Source organism: Lampetra planeri, unplaced genomic scaffold (assembly GCF_965212315.1).
Source record: "Lampetra planeri unplaced genomic scaffold, kcLamPlan1.2.h2 scaffold_1703, whole genome shotgun sequence".
NCBI lineage: Eukaryota > Metazoa > Chordata > Hyperoartia > Petromyzontiformes > Petromyzontidae > Lampetra > Lampetra planeri.
Window position 1 is genome coordinate 9,373 of NW_027614438.1, and position 17,054 is coordinate 26,426.

At 45.7% G+C, this 17,054-nt stretch overlaps 1 protein-coding gene across 1 annotated transcript; it reads right to left on the bottom strand.

The window, feature by feature from the left end:
• Nucleotides 1-1,885: 1,885 nt before the first annotated feature.
• LOC144739781 (palladin-like) lies at nucleotides 1,886-10,697 on the bottom strand. Its single transcript, XM_078622682.1, has 11 exons — nucleotides 10,216-10,697; nucleotides 9,098-9,242; nucleotides 8,705-8,806; nucleotides 6,935-7,156; nucleotides 6,523-6,672; nucleotides 6,147-6,235; nucleotides 4,515-4,647; nucleotides 3,192-3,399; nucleotides 2,951-3,116; nucleotides 2,717-2,850; nucleotides 1,886-2,043 (listed from the first exon to the last, which is right to left on the bottom strand). Exons 1-11 carry the CDS (start codon nucleotides 10,695-10,697, stop codon nucleotides 1,886-1,888), a joined length of 1,989 nt encoding a protein of 662 aa, XP_078478808.1.
• Nucleotides 10,698-17,054: the final 6,357 nt, after the last annotated feature.

The following is a 17,054-nucleotide window of genomic DNA, read 5'->3' on the forward strand; positions in this document are numbered from 1 at the left end:
ACCGCCACCCACCGATCTGGAGCGTGGACCAGCGTGCGTACACACTCACACACGAAATAATTGATATATTCTATGAATTAATGTTATGGATCTTAAATATTTCACCAGCCCTTGTTATCTAAAGATTTCTTTGAAATATTTCAGTATGGCTTGAAGTAGGAAACATGGGGGGGTTCTACGTAGATCATGGCACAGCAATTATGCTGGTCTTAGAATTTCCTGTGTTTTATTTTTTTGTTCATTATTGTTAGTGTTAGTATTGGTAGTATCAAATAAGATTTAATTTTCAAATAAAGGACCATTCCGTATTTTAGGGTCACAAAACGACAATGTAATGTGTCTGTGTACAAAGTCTGCGTCAAACGAATAAATCCAGTGTGCTTTTTTTTTTTTAGCATTGGTTTGGATTCCAGTCTGATTATCATTCTGAGTGTTATTTCCACTGTGACTGATAATGTCTCTCTTGGCTTTCTGCTGTTGTTTTAGGAAGAGTCTGCCAGTCTGTGAAAACATCTCACGCTGTCTCTGAAGAGTTTGATTTTTATTAACTTTCATAACCTAAAATAATATCAAGAGAACAATCCATATACAGGCATTGATTGGCACAGTAATGTGCAAACACAGTAACTGATGCAAGTGCAGAGCAGACAGAGGAAGATGTGGGGATTTGTAAATTGTTGCAGCGGTAACGAGAGTGGACCTACTTAAAGTGTTGGCTACCTTTGAAAATTAGGCTTCATACATCCAGGAAAATAGAGTTTGGCACAAGTGTCCAAAGATAACATGCAAAGAGATTGTTTGCATCAAGCCTAAAGTGATTTAAGGCAGTAAATATATTTATAGAAAACAGAAAAGATTGTTGTATCAGTAAAAGTTTGACAAATAATTTGCTAATATAAGTTATGTCAAAAAATTGTTGGGAAAGTAAATAGTCTTTTTTTTTTTTAAATACAAAAATAAACTGGACAATCTGTGATGCGTGTGACAAATACACTGAAACCTTCCACAGCACAGTGACAACATGTCTATGAACGCTTGTAAGATAAACAAAGAATGACCTGCAACCACCAGAGGTTTTCATATCATCAGCATTACAACTGAACAGCTTCATCTTCCGCACTGACGTTCTCATCCCTCCATCAAATGTTAATGTCCATCACAAAACCTACTTTTTCCATCGTCTATTGGCTCTACTTTGACCTACTTGAAGATCCCACACACTAATATACATCGCCCATGTGTAAAGCTAAACCTCAGTAAGTAAGGCCCGGTCTCGTCCACTATCTGATACTACTTTTACTGATACTAATAGATCTGATGCTGATCTACCACCTGGCAACTCTGAGACTGAGAGCACTAGAATGTGTCTCCTCCCCTCCGTCCATTCCACCTTAAAGTCTCCAACATGCCCCACGTCCACATCTAGTTTGTGTACTGCTACATATAGATACAGTATTGGTGTGTATTTTAATGGCAGAGCTTCGACATGCATAACTTCATCTAATGTTTAGAGGCACTTGAAGAGGAAACCCTTTGCAAATAAGAGTCAGCTTTGCAGTTCATAAAACATAAAAGCGTATTTCTGCACAGTCTTCAATCACGTTCCAGGTCCAGTTGTTTGCTTACAGCTCCGTGACCTCTGTACTACGGTGGGTTGTGTCAGACTGTCGTATGAAAACCACGGCGGCGACACCTCCCTCGTCCCATCGGTTTCGGTAAGAGTCTGTCAGGACACAGCTACTCCGCCCCCGCCTCGCTGCCGCAAACTTCCTGTTTTACATTAGTGCTGGTGGTGGGAGTGTATGTGTGTGTGTGTGTGTGTGTGTGGGGAGGGGGGGGGCAGCTCTTCTGTGGTAATCATCGCACATCCCAGTGGTCGCACAGGTCACAGGTCGTCACTCTCCACCAGACCACCAGGCAGAGGGCTAGAGTCAGGGAAGAAGGCCGCTTTCACGTCCAGTCCTCTCTCTGTCAGCGCAGCGTAGCGGCTGGTGGAGGGACGCACCTTCTTGGGCTTAGGGAGGTTCGGCTGCTGCCACTGGGCTGAGGACAAAGCACCGAGTTGTTGATGTGATGATGTGAATGTACAGAGGCTGTCATTCAGTCATTCAGTCCTACGCCTCTATGTTCTCATGAAGAACTTTCTGTTGTTTCTGTTGTCTGTTCTTCTGACTCAATACAACACTTCAGTACGCTCCATTTCTACATCAATAAATAAACACACATCTATATAAATCGTTGAAGTGCAGTGCAATGCAGGTAAGTACAGGTGCATCTCAAAAAAATAGAATATCATGGAAAACATCTGTAGTTTTTTGTCAAAAATGTTTTCAATTTAAATGGGATAATACAGCTCTCTATCTCAAAATATTATAATCCATCCATACCATAAATCTCAAATTTTAAATACTGTTTTCCTGTTTTTCAAATCTTCATGACTTGTATGCTACATTATCTAAAATATATGAAAAAAGACACCTATCCATGATGTCCATGCCTTCCAACCACTGTTTTTCATTCCCGATATGAAATGGCAGTTAATTACTTTTAGTGACATTTAAATGTAAATACTCGAAGGCTGGCTCAGTGTGAACGTCAATTTTGGAAAATTAAAAAAATACACTCAAATATCGCTTAATGTAAGAAATCCGTATGACGCCACACCACCGGGAATATTTGTTGAAATATGAACTGTGTGTCCACAGTATGAACTTACTGTGGACGTCGAGGCGTGCGGTGCTGGACACGATGCCTGCGTCATTCTTGGCTGACACCGTGTACCAGCCTGCGTCTTCTTTCATCGCTGGCTGGATGATCATGCACAAGTAGCCACAGTTGTCCTGGTGCATACTGAAAGAAACATCATCAGGTGCTGAATACGCTCCGGCTCAATTTGTGAAGTAAACGATGGCTGAAGTGATGAGCAAAAGCAGTCGGGTGTTTTATTCACCTGATTCTGTCGGTGTTGTGAGTGAATGACTCATTCTCTCTTTTCCAGAAGATTTGCGGGTGGGGAACGGCTGTGACTCGACACTCCAGGCGCACAGGGTGACCCTCGGCCACACTCGTGTTCTGCAGCTTCTCGACAAATGAAGGAGCCTTGTGCATCTCTTTGGCTGTGGACAGATCGTGTGTGTGAGTGTCGGGTCCACGTCAGCGTTCGTCCACGTGCTGCGATCGTGTGTGTTTACCTGCGACAATGAGCTCCAGGTTGAAGGAGTTCTGACCGGCTCGGTTGCTGGCGATACAGGTATAGATGCCTGCGTCCCGGCTCGTCACGGGCTCGATGACCAATGAGTGCACGCCGTTTTCCCGCACGAGCATCTTATGGGCTGAGTCGGGTCGGATGGTTTGTCCATTCAGCTGCCAGACGAGGTCAGGGGTCGGCAACCCGCTCACCTACGAGTGGAACAATATGAAATGAGCAGTTGGCGCTTGTTTTTTTTGAAGGAAGTATGAGTATTTTCGCCACGTTTGTTTGGTTCATCTCTGTCTGTTTGTCACTGCTTTGCCAAAACGCTCGTCGGAATTTTTAGAGAAACCAGCTAACTCGGAAAAGGTGCAATGATTACAATCACATGCATCATGAGAAACGATGAACTATGCACCAATCAGCAATCAGACTGCTCAACCAGGGAATCCACTGACAAATAGAGTTTTATCTGATCTTAATCTATTTCAGGTTCGTCAGGTTTGCTATAAATATCCCTGACATTAAGAGGTCTGAGGGAACAGAGACTGGGTTTATTTTTAACAGGAATCAACAGACTTTTTTTTCTTTTTTATAGCTGGTTAATTGCTGGCTTGTTTTCTGTCATTGCACGTAACCGTTTCAAAGAAGTTGCCCGGCTGCAGGCTGAGAGGATGAGAGGTGAAGACAGAGAAGACGAGGAGAGAGGATGAGTAACTGTGGTGGGAGAGGTGCAGGGAGAAATCATAGTAGAAAGCCTAATCCCACACAATCCCTGAAAAACGACACCCTTGTGTTCTGCCGCTGTTGTGAGCCGGTCTGAACCCAACGAAGTGATGAAAAGTCTCTTCTCCGCTATGAAACTGGAATGCACAGCACAGGAAATGTGTCTTTGGCAGCGCTGACATGGAGCCTCCTTGAAAGCAGCACAGACAGCGAATTAAAGGGCAGATCTGGGTCTACTACTATGATTAACGTCATTCTTGTATTTCTCTTTGCTGCGGGTGTTTTTCCTCTCCCGTTTCGTCTCAGTTATTTTCGTTCTCTTATCAAAGAATCACCTCCAGTGGGCTCAACCACAGCAATGGCTCAGCTCTCGATTTTAGACGCCTTACATGACAAGAAGTGCTCTGACATCTCTCCCGGGCTCTATCAGTGTTTTTTGTCCCCTTCGGTTAAACAGAGCCTCCAGTCGAGCGGATCATATCGTACTTGACTGAAAAGCACCAATCAACAGAGGAAACGATAGTTTGAAGACATTTTCGTCTGTCGTCTAAGTCGATTCGACAGGTCGTTCTCTCAAGGAGAGGAGGAGCGTATGAACCTTGCAGTCCATCCGGCACAGTCGGCCCTCCTGCACAATGAGGTCGCCGGGCGCTTGCAGGAAGTGAGGGCGGAAGTGACGCTCCTGGATGTTATCGTTCTCGTCCCCACTGTCTCTGGACCTGGACCTGGGCCTGTTACAGGAAGGCAGACGTGTGGTATTTGAATCAGCTGTTTCTGGAACCATCTAGAAATGACAGTCACTCTGAAAATGATAAAAACAAATAAGTCATGCACATATGTAAAATGTTTTTGGTTTTGTTTCATACTTATTTAATTGTGTTATCTCTAAACTCCATGACACATCAGGAATTTTAGGGAAACATATTCCCTGAGTGAGAACACATTCTGTTTGGTCCAGTGTTTACATTTGGACGTACAAGAGACATGTGTCATCATTTGGCATTTTGATTTGATTTGTACCCATTTTAGAAGATGTCATTTTATGATGCACTCTTATTTTAAGATATATTTTAGTCTTTTCCGCCCTGTCTTTTATTCTGTTTTTCTTCCGTGTTTGTTTTGAATTATTTGCCTTCACCTCTTTAATGTAAAGCACACAGTCTGTGCTGTATAAATAAAGCCGCCTTTAATTGCCTTTAATTGCCTTTAATTACATCGGCCCTTTTTCAGGTTTAGAATCCGCTCCCGCGTCCGTCCCGATCTATGAAAGTCTTGCTGAGCAGGTCAGGATCCACAAGTGTTGCTGTGATTCTTCCCTATAACAACAATGACATCACCACTCTGCACGTCAGCCAAGGAGGCAGAAGACGCGAGTAGGAGACACAGATCGTTATCTGGACGTCTCCACTAACTCCATACACCTCTTTTGTAAGCCAGGAGTGTTCATCCAGATAACGGATTGCAGATGTTTGATTAAAGTGCTGTTTGGGAGAGTTTGCCATCAGATTGTGATCCGTGCGTTTTTCAATATGCGGACTCAGATGAATGAGTACTGGGGTCTGTTCCAGAAAGACATTTCCCCTCAGATGAGGTGAATTCTACTGACTTTTCAAGAGATATCAGAGTCTTCAGAGTTTCATATGATGGAAAATTCTGCAGTTTGCCTCATTTCATTGTGGACAAAGTCAGGGTGTTCATTAAACCTGATTCTGGAACAGGCACCCGGTCATACAAGGTCATGAAAGTAAAAGAAAGGAAGAAGAAAGCAAACAGATGTGGATATATTATATATATATGTGTGTGTGTGGACCTAATACATGAATATAATTTTTTCATTATTTGAATTAAACAGCTTAATTCGTTTTAAATTAAATATTACAGTAATCTAAAAACGTAAGGGTTATTTGTGAAAATTGGTATCAGTGTTTTATGTATTAGAATATATATTATATCTATCTATCTGTCTATCTATCTATATACACACACACATCTGGCAATTTGAATTCATTATTGCATTTTTGATGTGTATTCGTGACATTTTGCAATACATGCTTGAAGCAAAAAAGAGTTCAGTTACTTTCCATATGTATTCCACATGTATTTTTTCATGCTACTACACAATACACTCATTTTCATACTCATGTCAGTATATTTTAGTTTCCTGAGGGTCTGAATGCAGATGTCATTCAGATGGATGCAGAGTCAGCTGGGTGTCTCCGCTGCTTCTCACCTGCGCATATGTCCAGGGGTGGAGCGCTGGCTGCGACCCCTCTGGTTCACTGCCTGGACCATCATCCTGCCGGTGCAGCTCACCCGGCCCTGTGACGGGAACGGAGACGTGCTGACACTCCATCACACAAGCAGCAGGAAATACAACGTGTCATAGCTGGCAAGTCTGTTAGGAAGCACATGACCCTTTGACCCTCAGTGACTTCCTGTCTCACTCAACACCCTCCTCCTCCTCCTCCTCCTCCTCCTCCTCCTCCTGCTGTGTCTGCAGAGCGTCATAGTCCTTCTCTCACTAGGTGCAGAAATCAGGCGGCCAAAGCCGTGTGCGTGCGCTGGAGCGGGTCCATGTGAGTCGGGTGTTTCAGCTGCCTGCTCACCTCGGGGTTGCTGGCCATGATGGTGTAGTTGCCGTCGTCATCCAGCGAGGCTGCAGCGGTGTGCAGAGTGCACGTTCCGTCAGCTTCACGGCTGATCCTGTAGTGCTCGCTCCGCTTGGAGATCTGCTTGCCATCTTTAAACCAGTACACCTGTGGCACAAGAACAAAGAGCGGAGCCAGTTATGATTCGGCCCACTGACTTTTCAGTTTCAAACATCTTATTTTCTATCCCTTTGTGCCCCTATCTGCATTTCTTTTTGTCATCACTCCATCCTGACTGCTTTCATCACCGTATCATTACTCTGGACGGAGCTGGGCAGTCAGCCCAAGTCAGTGTGAGTCTCCCTTTATTCGCAAAACACAATGCGTCTGTGCATATCTACACTCTCGACACTCACGTACACACCCTCACCTTCGGTTTGGGGTCTCCGTTGACCTTGCAGGAGAAGGTGACGGGCATGCCCTCAAAGACTTTATAGTGTTTGAGCTTCTGGTTGAAGGAGGGTGCCGCCCCCCGGCCAGCAGAGCTGCCATCGTGCTGCACGTCCTCGTCTGACTCCTCCACGGGGGAACGCTCCAGACGGAACTCGATTTCACTGATGAGGCGCTGCTCGAAGCTGGACACTTTGTACTCCTGGATGCCAGAAAAACATTTGGGAAACACTGAGAGAGAAATCCCGGTGATCACGTCGTGGGAGGGGTTTGTCCGTGTTCCAAAGCCATTCAACTCTTTTCATTGTCACACAAACTACCAAACTAACTAACTTTCTCCCCACGTCCTACTTCTTTCCTGCCTTATCCCTCCATCTATCTCTCTTCACTGCAGCTCTGCTCACATCAGTCCGCTGTGATGACACATCACACACGTACTGACAGGCCTCCGGCGCAGCTGCAGAGCCAGCGTTCATCCTCCTGAGCTCCCTCCCAGCAGCCCCGTCTTAATCTCTGGAGGTTTTATCCTTAAATAATCACTAATGAGCCATGAAATCTGCCATGACATAAATACGGTGTTTAATTCACACTGCTCCAAAAGATTAAAGACTCCAGCATGCAGCCAAACGTGCTTGGTGAGCTTCGACATGCTTCAGTCTGTGAATCGGTTTGTGCCACACACGCACGCACGCACGCACGCACGCACGCACGCACGCACGCACGCACGCACGCACGCACGCACGCACACACACACACACACACACACACACATGCACAGTTGCAAACATAACAAACCAGAAATATGGTTATTTGTCTGTCCGTTTTTCTGTGTTGAGGACAAAAAAAAAAAAAAAAAAACCCTCTTCTTTGACCTTTGACCCCTCATCAGTGAGGTCCAGGCCTGGTCTGTGAAGTGGATAACGTCTATCGTGACTGTGTGCACACGTACACACCGAGTGACACCACAGAGTGACTAAAGGAGCATTATTAACCTTTTGAGGGAAAGATTCTCTATCTGATGACTTGTCTGCCTGTTGAGAGAAAATAAGAGGTTTTATATGTGCGTGTGTAAGTAGGTTTCAGTGCCTTTGCATTGTTCCAACATTTAACAACGACATCCTACTCATCTGTAAGGTGATCACTCCCACTGGAATGGTACGGACGGAGACAACTCGACTGTCATCGTGGACAAAAAGTGTCCTCAAGTGGAACAAACACTCACTCAGAGACAGTTTCGTCGCTCTATGTACAATGAGGAGAAGGTTACCTCACTTTGTATGGATCAAACCGATGAGGAACGAGAGTACCATGTCTTTATCACTGGTGGTGTCAACATTAATACTTTAAATCAAACTAAAATCATTGCGACTATGTTCTTCTGAAAAATCCACATGACTGCTGGCACAATTGAAAACACCTGTTGATGGATGAATTAACAAGTGACGCTGTGTGGAGCTGTGACTTTCTCACACCTCCTCCACTGAGTGTTTTGTTGGTTCAGTCAGTGTTTCTCCCCCGACATGTTTGCAGTCACACTGGTTCCTACCAGTTTGGATAAACAGAGCTTTTTATGGAGGGCTCTGGAGGACTTTACAGTGTTTAGATTCCTGCTTGCATCACTTGCCCTCCATCAGGGTTTTACAGGGAACAGGCTGGGGGTGCATTCGACACAGCAGGAATCATACATGTGTCGCTGACATGCGTGATGTGGTCGAATGTTTGCGTACGTCCTGATGAAGAACCACTGTACCTGTGTGACCGGCTCGTCCTCTGCGTCTTGTGTGTTTAAGACTGTGGCGGCGTTGTCGGCCCCCAGCAGCCTGCGAGCCATCTTCTCCTCATAGGTTAACCTCTGGAAGCAGGGATTAATGGGGTCAGCCTGGGTTAGTGTGTGAGTTGCAAAAAAACACACACCTCTGTACTGTGGGTTAATTATGGAGGTCGTGACACCTGGAGAAATGTAACATTACATGGTGAGGCATGGAAGAAAAGCTTATTTAAAAGACATTAATGAGGATTGTCTGTCATGAGTCGTGGGCCGTGTGAACGCTTGTTAGTTTATCGGAGGTAATGACTCTTTGTGAGCGCCTGCAAACACTCACTTGTCACACACACACACACACACACACACACACACACACACCTGTTGACCGTTGCTTATGCGCTCCTCTTTAAAGCGCAGTTTTCTCTCTAAGTCCTGGATGACGGCATCTTTGGAGCCTTGGATGTCAGAGTCAGAGGCCACGCGAGGTGTCTTGGTAACTGACGACTTCCTGGGGAACGCTTTGCTGCAGAGGGACAAAACAGAAACATTTGTCAAGAGTTGCGATGCTCATATTAATTCCACATGCTGCTACTCCTCTTTTTTTGCGCTCTCACTTATCAGCACATGTGGAGCCATAGCATTCCACAGGAGGTCTTCTTATCTCTCAGCAGGAATGCTGGCGAAGGGGGAGTGGAGCAGTGAATGGGGCTGATGAAAAATGACTGACGCACAGATGAAGGTGGAATGTCCTTGATGCCAGCAAAGAAAAAGTTCCTCATCACGGCAGAGGTCAGGAGAGAACAGCAGCCGGACAGCAACAGTGTGAACCGTGTCAGGCGTGATTTACAATGATAGAAAACTTGTTTCCCTTTCCATGTGTGTCTTCAGTCTAACTGGAACGAAGAACTGGAATGAAGATTGGATTATGGGAATGATGAACTTGTGTGAGGGACACAGTTCCATTAAAAGGTGAAAAGTCCAAAAATGTCCAGGAGAACTAAACACTGACTTGTCAACATACGCTCATGTGTTTCGGCACACAGCCTTCAGTAACGCTCTGATGTCACACGCGTGCTACCTTTTTGACTTTTTTTGGATTTTGGGTCCGGCCTTCAACTCGTCCTCATGCCGTTTTTCCACTGCACAGTTCCACAACTCGGCTCGACTCACTCGATGTGATTTTATTGTCACAGAGAGAAAAGAGACAAAACTCCGCTCCATCCAGCTCGTATATATTATAACGTCTGCACTTAATAAACATAATAAACATACATAAACCAGTGTATGTGTTGCACACATCTGCCAATGAGTAGACAAGAATAAAACAACTGTATCACCATCAGCGGTAACGTCCTCTTCTCTCTCTAGTGACAAACCAGTAGCTGGTACACCTGTTTAGTACTGACTCAGGTGTTCCAGGTACTATGGTCAGTGGAAACGCAAAAAAGCCAGGTAGAGACGAGGCACGTCGAGCATCATTTCTCAAATGTACTTACACAGTCCCGTTGCCTTTGGGGAGGCCCAGAGCGTTCACCACAGGGCTGCTGGGTGTGGAAGGTGTGGCAGGCAACACCGAAGATAGGAAGCTGGACGCTGGAGATGGAGGGACGGAGGAGAACGGGGAGGACATGTCAGAGTAGGCAGGAGACATGGAGATGGGCGGAGGGGGAGGAGGTGGAGGTGGGGGAGGAGGGAAGTCTTGGGCTCCACCGGATGGAGAGGGCAGATTACTGGGGCTGAAGAAGGGAGGAGGTGGAGGTGGGAAGGACGGAGAGCTTGGGGACTCCACGCTGCTGGCCTTGGTGAAAGGAGGTACGGTGACCCGGCTGAAGGGTTTGTGTGAGGCGGGAGGAGACAGGGGGGAGGACAGGCTGGATCCCGAGGAGCCAGAGGACTGGGTGACATAGCTGGTCGCCCCGGGACTTTGAGCAGCAATGAACTGCTTCGGCCTTGCATAGTTGAAAGTGCTGGCCTGCATGGTGGTGCTACTCTCCAACTCCTGGAAAGAGGGAGGAGGAGGAAGAGGAGGAGATGGTGGAGCAGGTGGAGGCACTTCCTGAGATGGAGGCAGAACTTCCTGCTGCTGCTGCTGCTGCTGCCAGACGGCCGCTTCCTGCTGTTCCAGGAGAATTTGGTCTTGTAGCTGCTTAAGCTGAGATGCGTTCCTGTAAATATGTAAAACAAACAAACAAAGAAACAAACAGTCATTCTGTGGTTTTTGGTCATTGTTTTAAGGGAGAAGGGAGGACACGGTAACAGACTTGTTACAAAGAATGTGTGTGTTTTCAATTCATGACACCAGCTGGGCCGGTGTCCATCTGTAAGTCAGAGCACAAACGCTGGAAACCAGATGTGAACGAATCAATGGAGACGAAAAGTGCCAATCCCGATGTTGGACTGACCAGCAGAAAGAGACACCCGAGCAGCAGTTTGGGGGATGACGTCAGCACGTGGCAGTCACTCCCAGGCTGCTGCAGTTCATGTGACCTGTTTAAACACTGGGGGTCTGACAGGCACAGAAGATGTATGCGCACATGTTTGTGTGTGTTCATGTATTCTGGGGAGGAAACCGCTGCGCCGGCAGCGTGGACTGATAGGTTATCAGCCCCCAGCGTTCAACAAAGACTTGTTCGAAACCAGCTTGTTGACAGTACCTCAAGTGTTGTAAAGGAATCAGGAGATAAGAGTAATACTGTTGTGAAATATAATCTGGACTGTTTCTGTGCAGCGGCACAGCTCAGATATTTTGTTTTTCTGTCTTTGACATGACCACAGGTCAGGTGTGGTTTCTGGTGTTTGAATGGCGTCGATAGAACAACAAAACTGCAGAGTTGCAGTGTCACTTTGCCAGGAGTGGGTCCTGATGACGATGTATTGTGTGTTTTCACTGAGGTGTGGTTGTCCAGTTTCTCCCCCGGCGTGGCTGATTCACTACGTTGCCACATTGGTGTGGGAGGACGGGAAACAGATTTTCTGGTGTCATCAGATCCAAGCCTAAACGTTCTCTTTGCTCATCCCATCATACAAACTCAACACACATTGGAACAGTAACGACAGGACTAAGTTTGCAAAGCACCAGACAGAAGTGACCACAGTGAGGCCTAGGAGTCATAAAAACAACGTTCTTCAACTTCCGAGTACACGGCTGTGTGAATGTGAGACTGATGAGTTCCTCGCAGACTCTGTACATCCCAGAGGTGCATGTTGTCAGAGTTCACGTGCCCAAATCTTTTCCAGATGTTGAATAATCAGCAGTATTCTTCATCTGTGAGGAATATTCCTTTCCTCTGACCTCTGTACGCGTTTGCAAACAACTGCAGTATATTTGTAGAAAACCTGCCGGTTGTAGCGTGGAGCAACGAATCCAGCACACAAGCCAACAACAACACGACTGATTAGTCTGCTTCGGACGGTTATTTTGGTCGTCTGCTCGCCCACACAGGAGACTTCACATGCCCAAATAAACAGTCATCAATTGCGAAGCCTCCATTGTGATCATTCCAACACAACCTGCTGCTCTTGAAAAAGATTCACTGACCACAACAGCAGGTCTCCTCACGGAACCCCCCTCTCTGTATACATCTTTCTTTACATTCCCCGAAGGTCTCCCGTCCAGCATCTTCCAAAAGAGAGCTTTTACAGGAATACTTTGGCAGCTCCTGAGGCCTGCAGCGCTCTGCGGCGATTTGATTCCTTTTTTGGCTGTGTTCTCAGCGCGTCAGGCAGATGCACCCTGCCCGCCAGCTCCAGCCGAGAGGAAACACACTTAATTTCCTCAGAGCCTCATCCCTTTCTCCCCAACATGCCACTTCACTGCCTCAGCATGACTGACCTCAAAGACCTCGACAAAGTCGACTTAGGATTTTTGACACCTTCCAGAAAGAGCTTTTGTCCTTTAGAGGTTTCTCTGAGAAGTTTCACTGTGAGTGGATTCGATCCAGCTGTAACATACCAAGTCCTTCACCTTTGAGTCAGTGGTTCCTGTTTACAAAGTGCCTTACACTGTAAAATCAACACTCATTAACATCAAACATAAAGGCAATTTACAGACAGCTGCTTTCCTGATCTCTGCAAGTTTGTTCCACTTTTCAAATTTGATCATATTTTTTTGTTCACATGAATACTTGAGAGTGATGTTTTCCTACAGAGGGAGAAAAGGAAAAAAACAATAATCATGACAGAATGCCACACAACACAAACGTGTTAACATTTACACTCTGAAGAATGGTGTGAAAAGAGTATTAATGTTACGTCGTGTTGTTATGTTATGTTGAACAATTAAAAGTCTCTCAAATCAAAGAGAATCGGTTTGAAGGGATCATAGCTGACATCAATTTGAGGAAAAAATCAGTGAAAACATGGAAAATGTCATGAGAAATACTAATAGCAGCATGAAAACTGCAAGAGGAATCGGGCCGAGCTCTGAGCCCTGAGGAACCTCACACTGCAGCCCAGAGGTGGAGGCTCTGGACACAGAAGGTCCCTTTAGTACAGTATGAATTCATTTCAGGCCTGTTCCACTGATACCCAGCCATTTCTCTGACTTTGATCAGCTGTGTCATATCTGCATTAACATACTGAGCAAGAGTCACAAGGATTCTAAAACGTAGATGGACATCAAGCACCAGCAGCTGCAACAAGTCATTCATTACTTGTATATGCGCTGTAAAATCTAACTGGAAGGATTCAAACACAGTAATCAACCATGAAACATGCTAGTAAACGTGGAACCGACTTGAAAAAGGTCTATAAATGTTGAATCATTTGATTCTGGTTTTCTTTAACAGGCTGAACTACACTTTTTTTTAAGGGAGGTGCTTCCATGCACATACAAGTGCACTTTAATGAGATCTGACTTAATAAAAACGAGGTTTCATGTCAAATGACCTCGTTGACAGATTTTGACAGCGCAGGAAAAAGTCCTCTTGTGTTATTTGGATGTAGAGTTGTACGGCCCTCGTCAGAGGGTACAGTACATCAAGCTAAGAACTGTGCGGCGTTTCTTCGTCCAGATTGCTCTGACCGTAAAGTGAACGACGAGGCCACTGCACACACACCGTCCTGCCTTTTCATGGACACTGGATGACCTCGGCTCAGAGCACACCCACGCCTTGTGTCAGTGATTATACGGTATCTATGAACGGCTTGAGAATCGGAGCAGGACTCCATCAGTCTTTTTCTTTGTCTCTTGGTGGAGCGAGGGCTGAATTAAGAGGGAAACGTTCCTCTGTCGCCATGCCAACGGCCCTGTGTATTGCTGCTCTGGTCTGAGCCAACTGGCCCACAGAGCGCCATGCCAGAAAACGCTCCAGCTGTAACACTGTCTCACTCTGAGGTCTTCCTCTCGTTGCCTTCCATTTTCACTGGTATGAATGATCTATGAATAATGTACCACATTAATCCTGTCACAAATGCCCTCGTATAAATGCTTAAAAGACATCTTGGAACTTTGTCCGTCCAGTTCCTGCTCTGGAAAGCTAGAGAACCTGGAACAGCTTGACAGGAACTTAATTGAAAGTGTGTTTTCCAGCTCTGTGGTCAGTCAGATGCAGCTGAACGTACCAGACAAAGCAGGTCTTTACCAGCAGCATCTTGCTTTAATAACCTCGACATCTAAAAGGGTTTACCGTACTCAATGCTACTCGCTTGTTGTTGAGCAGTAATGATGATGAGTGTTTGTTCCTCCGTCTATCAGTGACCTGCTCCAGCAGTTTATCAGTACCGTGTCTTTATGTGCAGCTGTCTGACGAGAGGAGACGTTTTATGAGGTCTGGCCAGCTGACAACAGGAAACAGGAAGTTGCTGCGCGTACATCACCAGTAATGAGGGCTAATAGGTGTTTATAAAAGGAAAAAGAGGAGGTCAGAGGCATGAAGCGAAGCATCTTCGAGGCTGTGCAGCACATGGAGACACAGGGGTGTTCTGGCTACTATCAGAGGCCATAAGCACATCCTGTGTTTGAACTTCAGCGTCTATATTTGTTACCGCAAACAAACGCAGCTTAGTAACAGCATGAGTGTTCCATTTGTAAATGATTTATATACGCAGATAAAGTTTAACTACCACTGTGTACCACAGACACAGACCCCCCCACAACGCTCAACAAAAACAGCCTTTGACATAATTGAACTATGAACTTCTTTAGAAGAAACGCTCTGTTGAAGCTACTACAGTCACACAACATGCTACATACACCTGGTCCACACTTGTCCCATGCGTGCTGAGCATTGCATCACCAGCACAATGCGTCAACCTGAACTCGTCTGATGCCCTCCAGCAACAAGACTCAGACGTCAGCCTGCGACAGAGCTGCTGTCTGAGCGACCGGCAGACTGACAGGCCGTGAGTAAGACTGCCGGAGACGTCCGTGACATCGTGTCTGACTGGAAAGGTTTACCATTTAGCAGCGTTGACACGTGCGTCCTCCCTCACACACTTTGACAATGAAACTCATTCGCTTCTTCTAATAAAACATCAGCGTCAGGTCAGCTGATAAACTAGCTGATCAACACAAACTTTCAAAAAGCAAAAAGGAACTTGCTCCAATTTCCATGAACATTCCACATCACACATATGCAGAAGTGTTTTATTCCTGTTCAGCTGCTTCCATTCATTCCTTCTTCCCTGTCAGCTGACATGTTCTCTCCCAGCCTTTGTTCTCCCATCATCCTTGACTTATTCTCAACCCTTTGCCCACATGGGCACCCTCCTCCCTCCCTCCTTGGCTCTAATTGCACACACACCACATAAAGTAGAACCAGACTGTTTTCCTTTCGCCCCTCTCTTTAAAACCAAGCACAGAGGCCTTTTCTTATTGCAACAGTTCACAGAGGCTCGGATCACCCGTGTTCTCCCTGCCCCACTTTCTTTCTTTCTTTTGGGATTTTTTCCCTCCCTGCTCTCTGTGCCGGCTCATATTTCGTATCCAAATGTAGGTGAAATGTAGGTCCCTGCTTTTCTCTGTATACTTTCATCCATCCCTCCCTCGTCTCGCCTCTCGGCCTGTTTTTGCACCCCTTTCCTACAGCAGGAATGCAGGACAAATTCTTCTCTGGATTGGAGCGGGACAGACATCACCATCAAATGGGATTAGCAGCAGGAGCGGAGGGACAGGAGGAAGAGGAGAAGGAGGAGGAGGAGGAGGAGGAGGAGGAAGAACCACAGACAGCAGGAGAAGCAGCCAGTGAAAAGCAATCAGTCAGTGAAAGAGTTTCAGTACCACGCCAGCGTTCTCACCTAACACACTCCATTGTGAGAACTAATCCATGTGACTCCACTGAGGAGCTCTGCAAACAGTAAACACACTGCATCACAGATAAACACCACTTCCTCCTCTTCTCTCTACTGTCAGATCTCACTGGGCTTCTGTCCCTCATCCACACACAACACTACGGGAAATACTGTTTACACAAGCAATATGGTTTTAAAAGAAAAAACAAAACAGTGACGGACTGATGAGAGCACTTTATAACAGACGGAGAAAGATGAAACCAGACAGACAATGACATTCTTCAGGATCTTCTCTGAAGCAGCTCAACAACTCTAAGAAAAGCCTCAACCATCACATCTTTTCCTCTTCACCCGCTCAGTCCAGTTTGTCTAACTGTAAATCAAGCAACAAGAAAATGTTGTACCTTCAGAGTTGTGGTCTTGTGCAGCAGAGTGAACGCTGTGTTGTCCTGTCAGGTATGAGGAGCATATATAGAGCTGCTGAGCACCCAGACTGACTCTCTCTCTCTCTCTCTCTCTCCCTCCATGACTCAGTCTGTCTGCCTGCCCTTCACAATAAAACCTGCCCGAACCCCTACAAAATAAAGGCTCAGTCTCAAACGGAATCACACCTTTGTTAATGACTGTTATTGTTATAAACTGTTACTGTCTCATACAACCAGAGACAAATACGGATTTGAAAAATCTGTCATCTGAGCGATTTTCAAAGTATCATGTGACAGACATGAGATTCAACTATTGTAAAGAAACGTTTGAAACACCGTGACAGGAAATTATACCCACATTCTGTGAGCTCTTAACTGCCCCAGACACATTATCTTCTATTGGCAGCACAGGAACTATTATCCTCATGCCAAGCATGTGGAAGGCAGAGAATAATAGTTTTATGTAACACAACAATTTGAGTAATGGACACACACACACTCCCTGCACAAAACACAGATCTGATTTCAGTTTCTAAGAAATGGAAATTTCTTCTTCATTTTGTGGGATGACACACAACCCTTTTTTGGGATTATTCATTTCTATTTTGCGTGTAATGTGTCTATTTTTAGCAGCAGTGTGTGTGAGTCACAGCAGGTTTATGGGAGGTGGGAGTCCAGTG

What these genes read in the sequence shown, in the direction of transcription:
- LOC144739781 (XM_078622682.1), bottom strand. Translation starts at nt 10,697, where the DNA reads ATGCAGGCCAGCACTTTCAACTATGCAAGGCCGAAGCAGTTCATTGCT. An exon ending in TGTGCCGGATGGACTGCAAG is followed by an intron (nt 3,400 to 4,514) that starts GTTCATACGCTC and finishes TTCCACTCGTAG; the next exon opens with GTGAGCGGGTTGCCGACCCC. An exon ending in CGCACGCCTCGACGTCCACA is followed by an intron (nt 2,044 to 2,716) that starts GTAAGTTCATAC and finishes CTTTGTCCTCAG; the next exon opens with CCCAGTGGCAGCAGCCGAAC.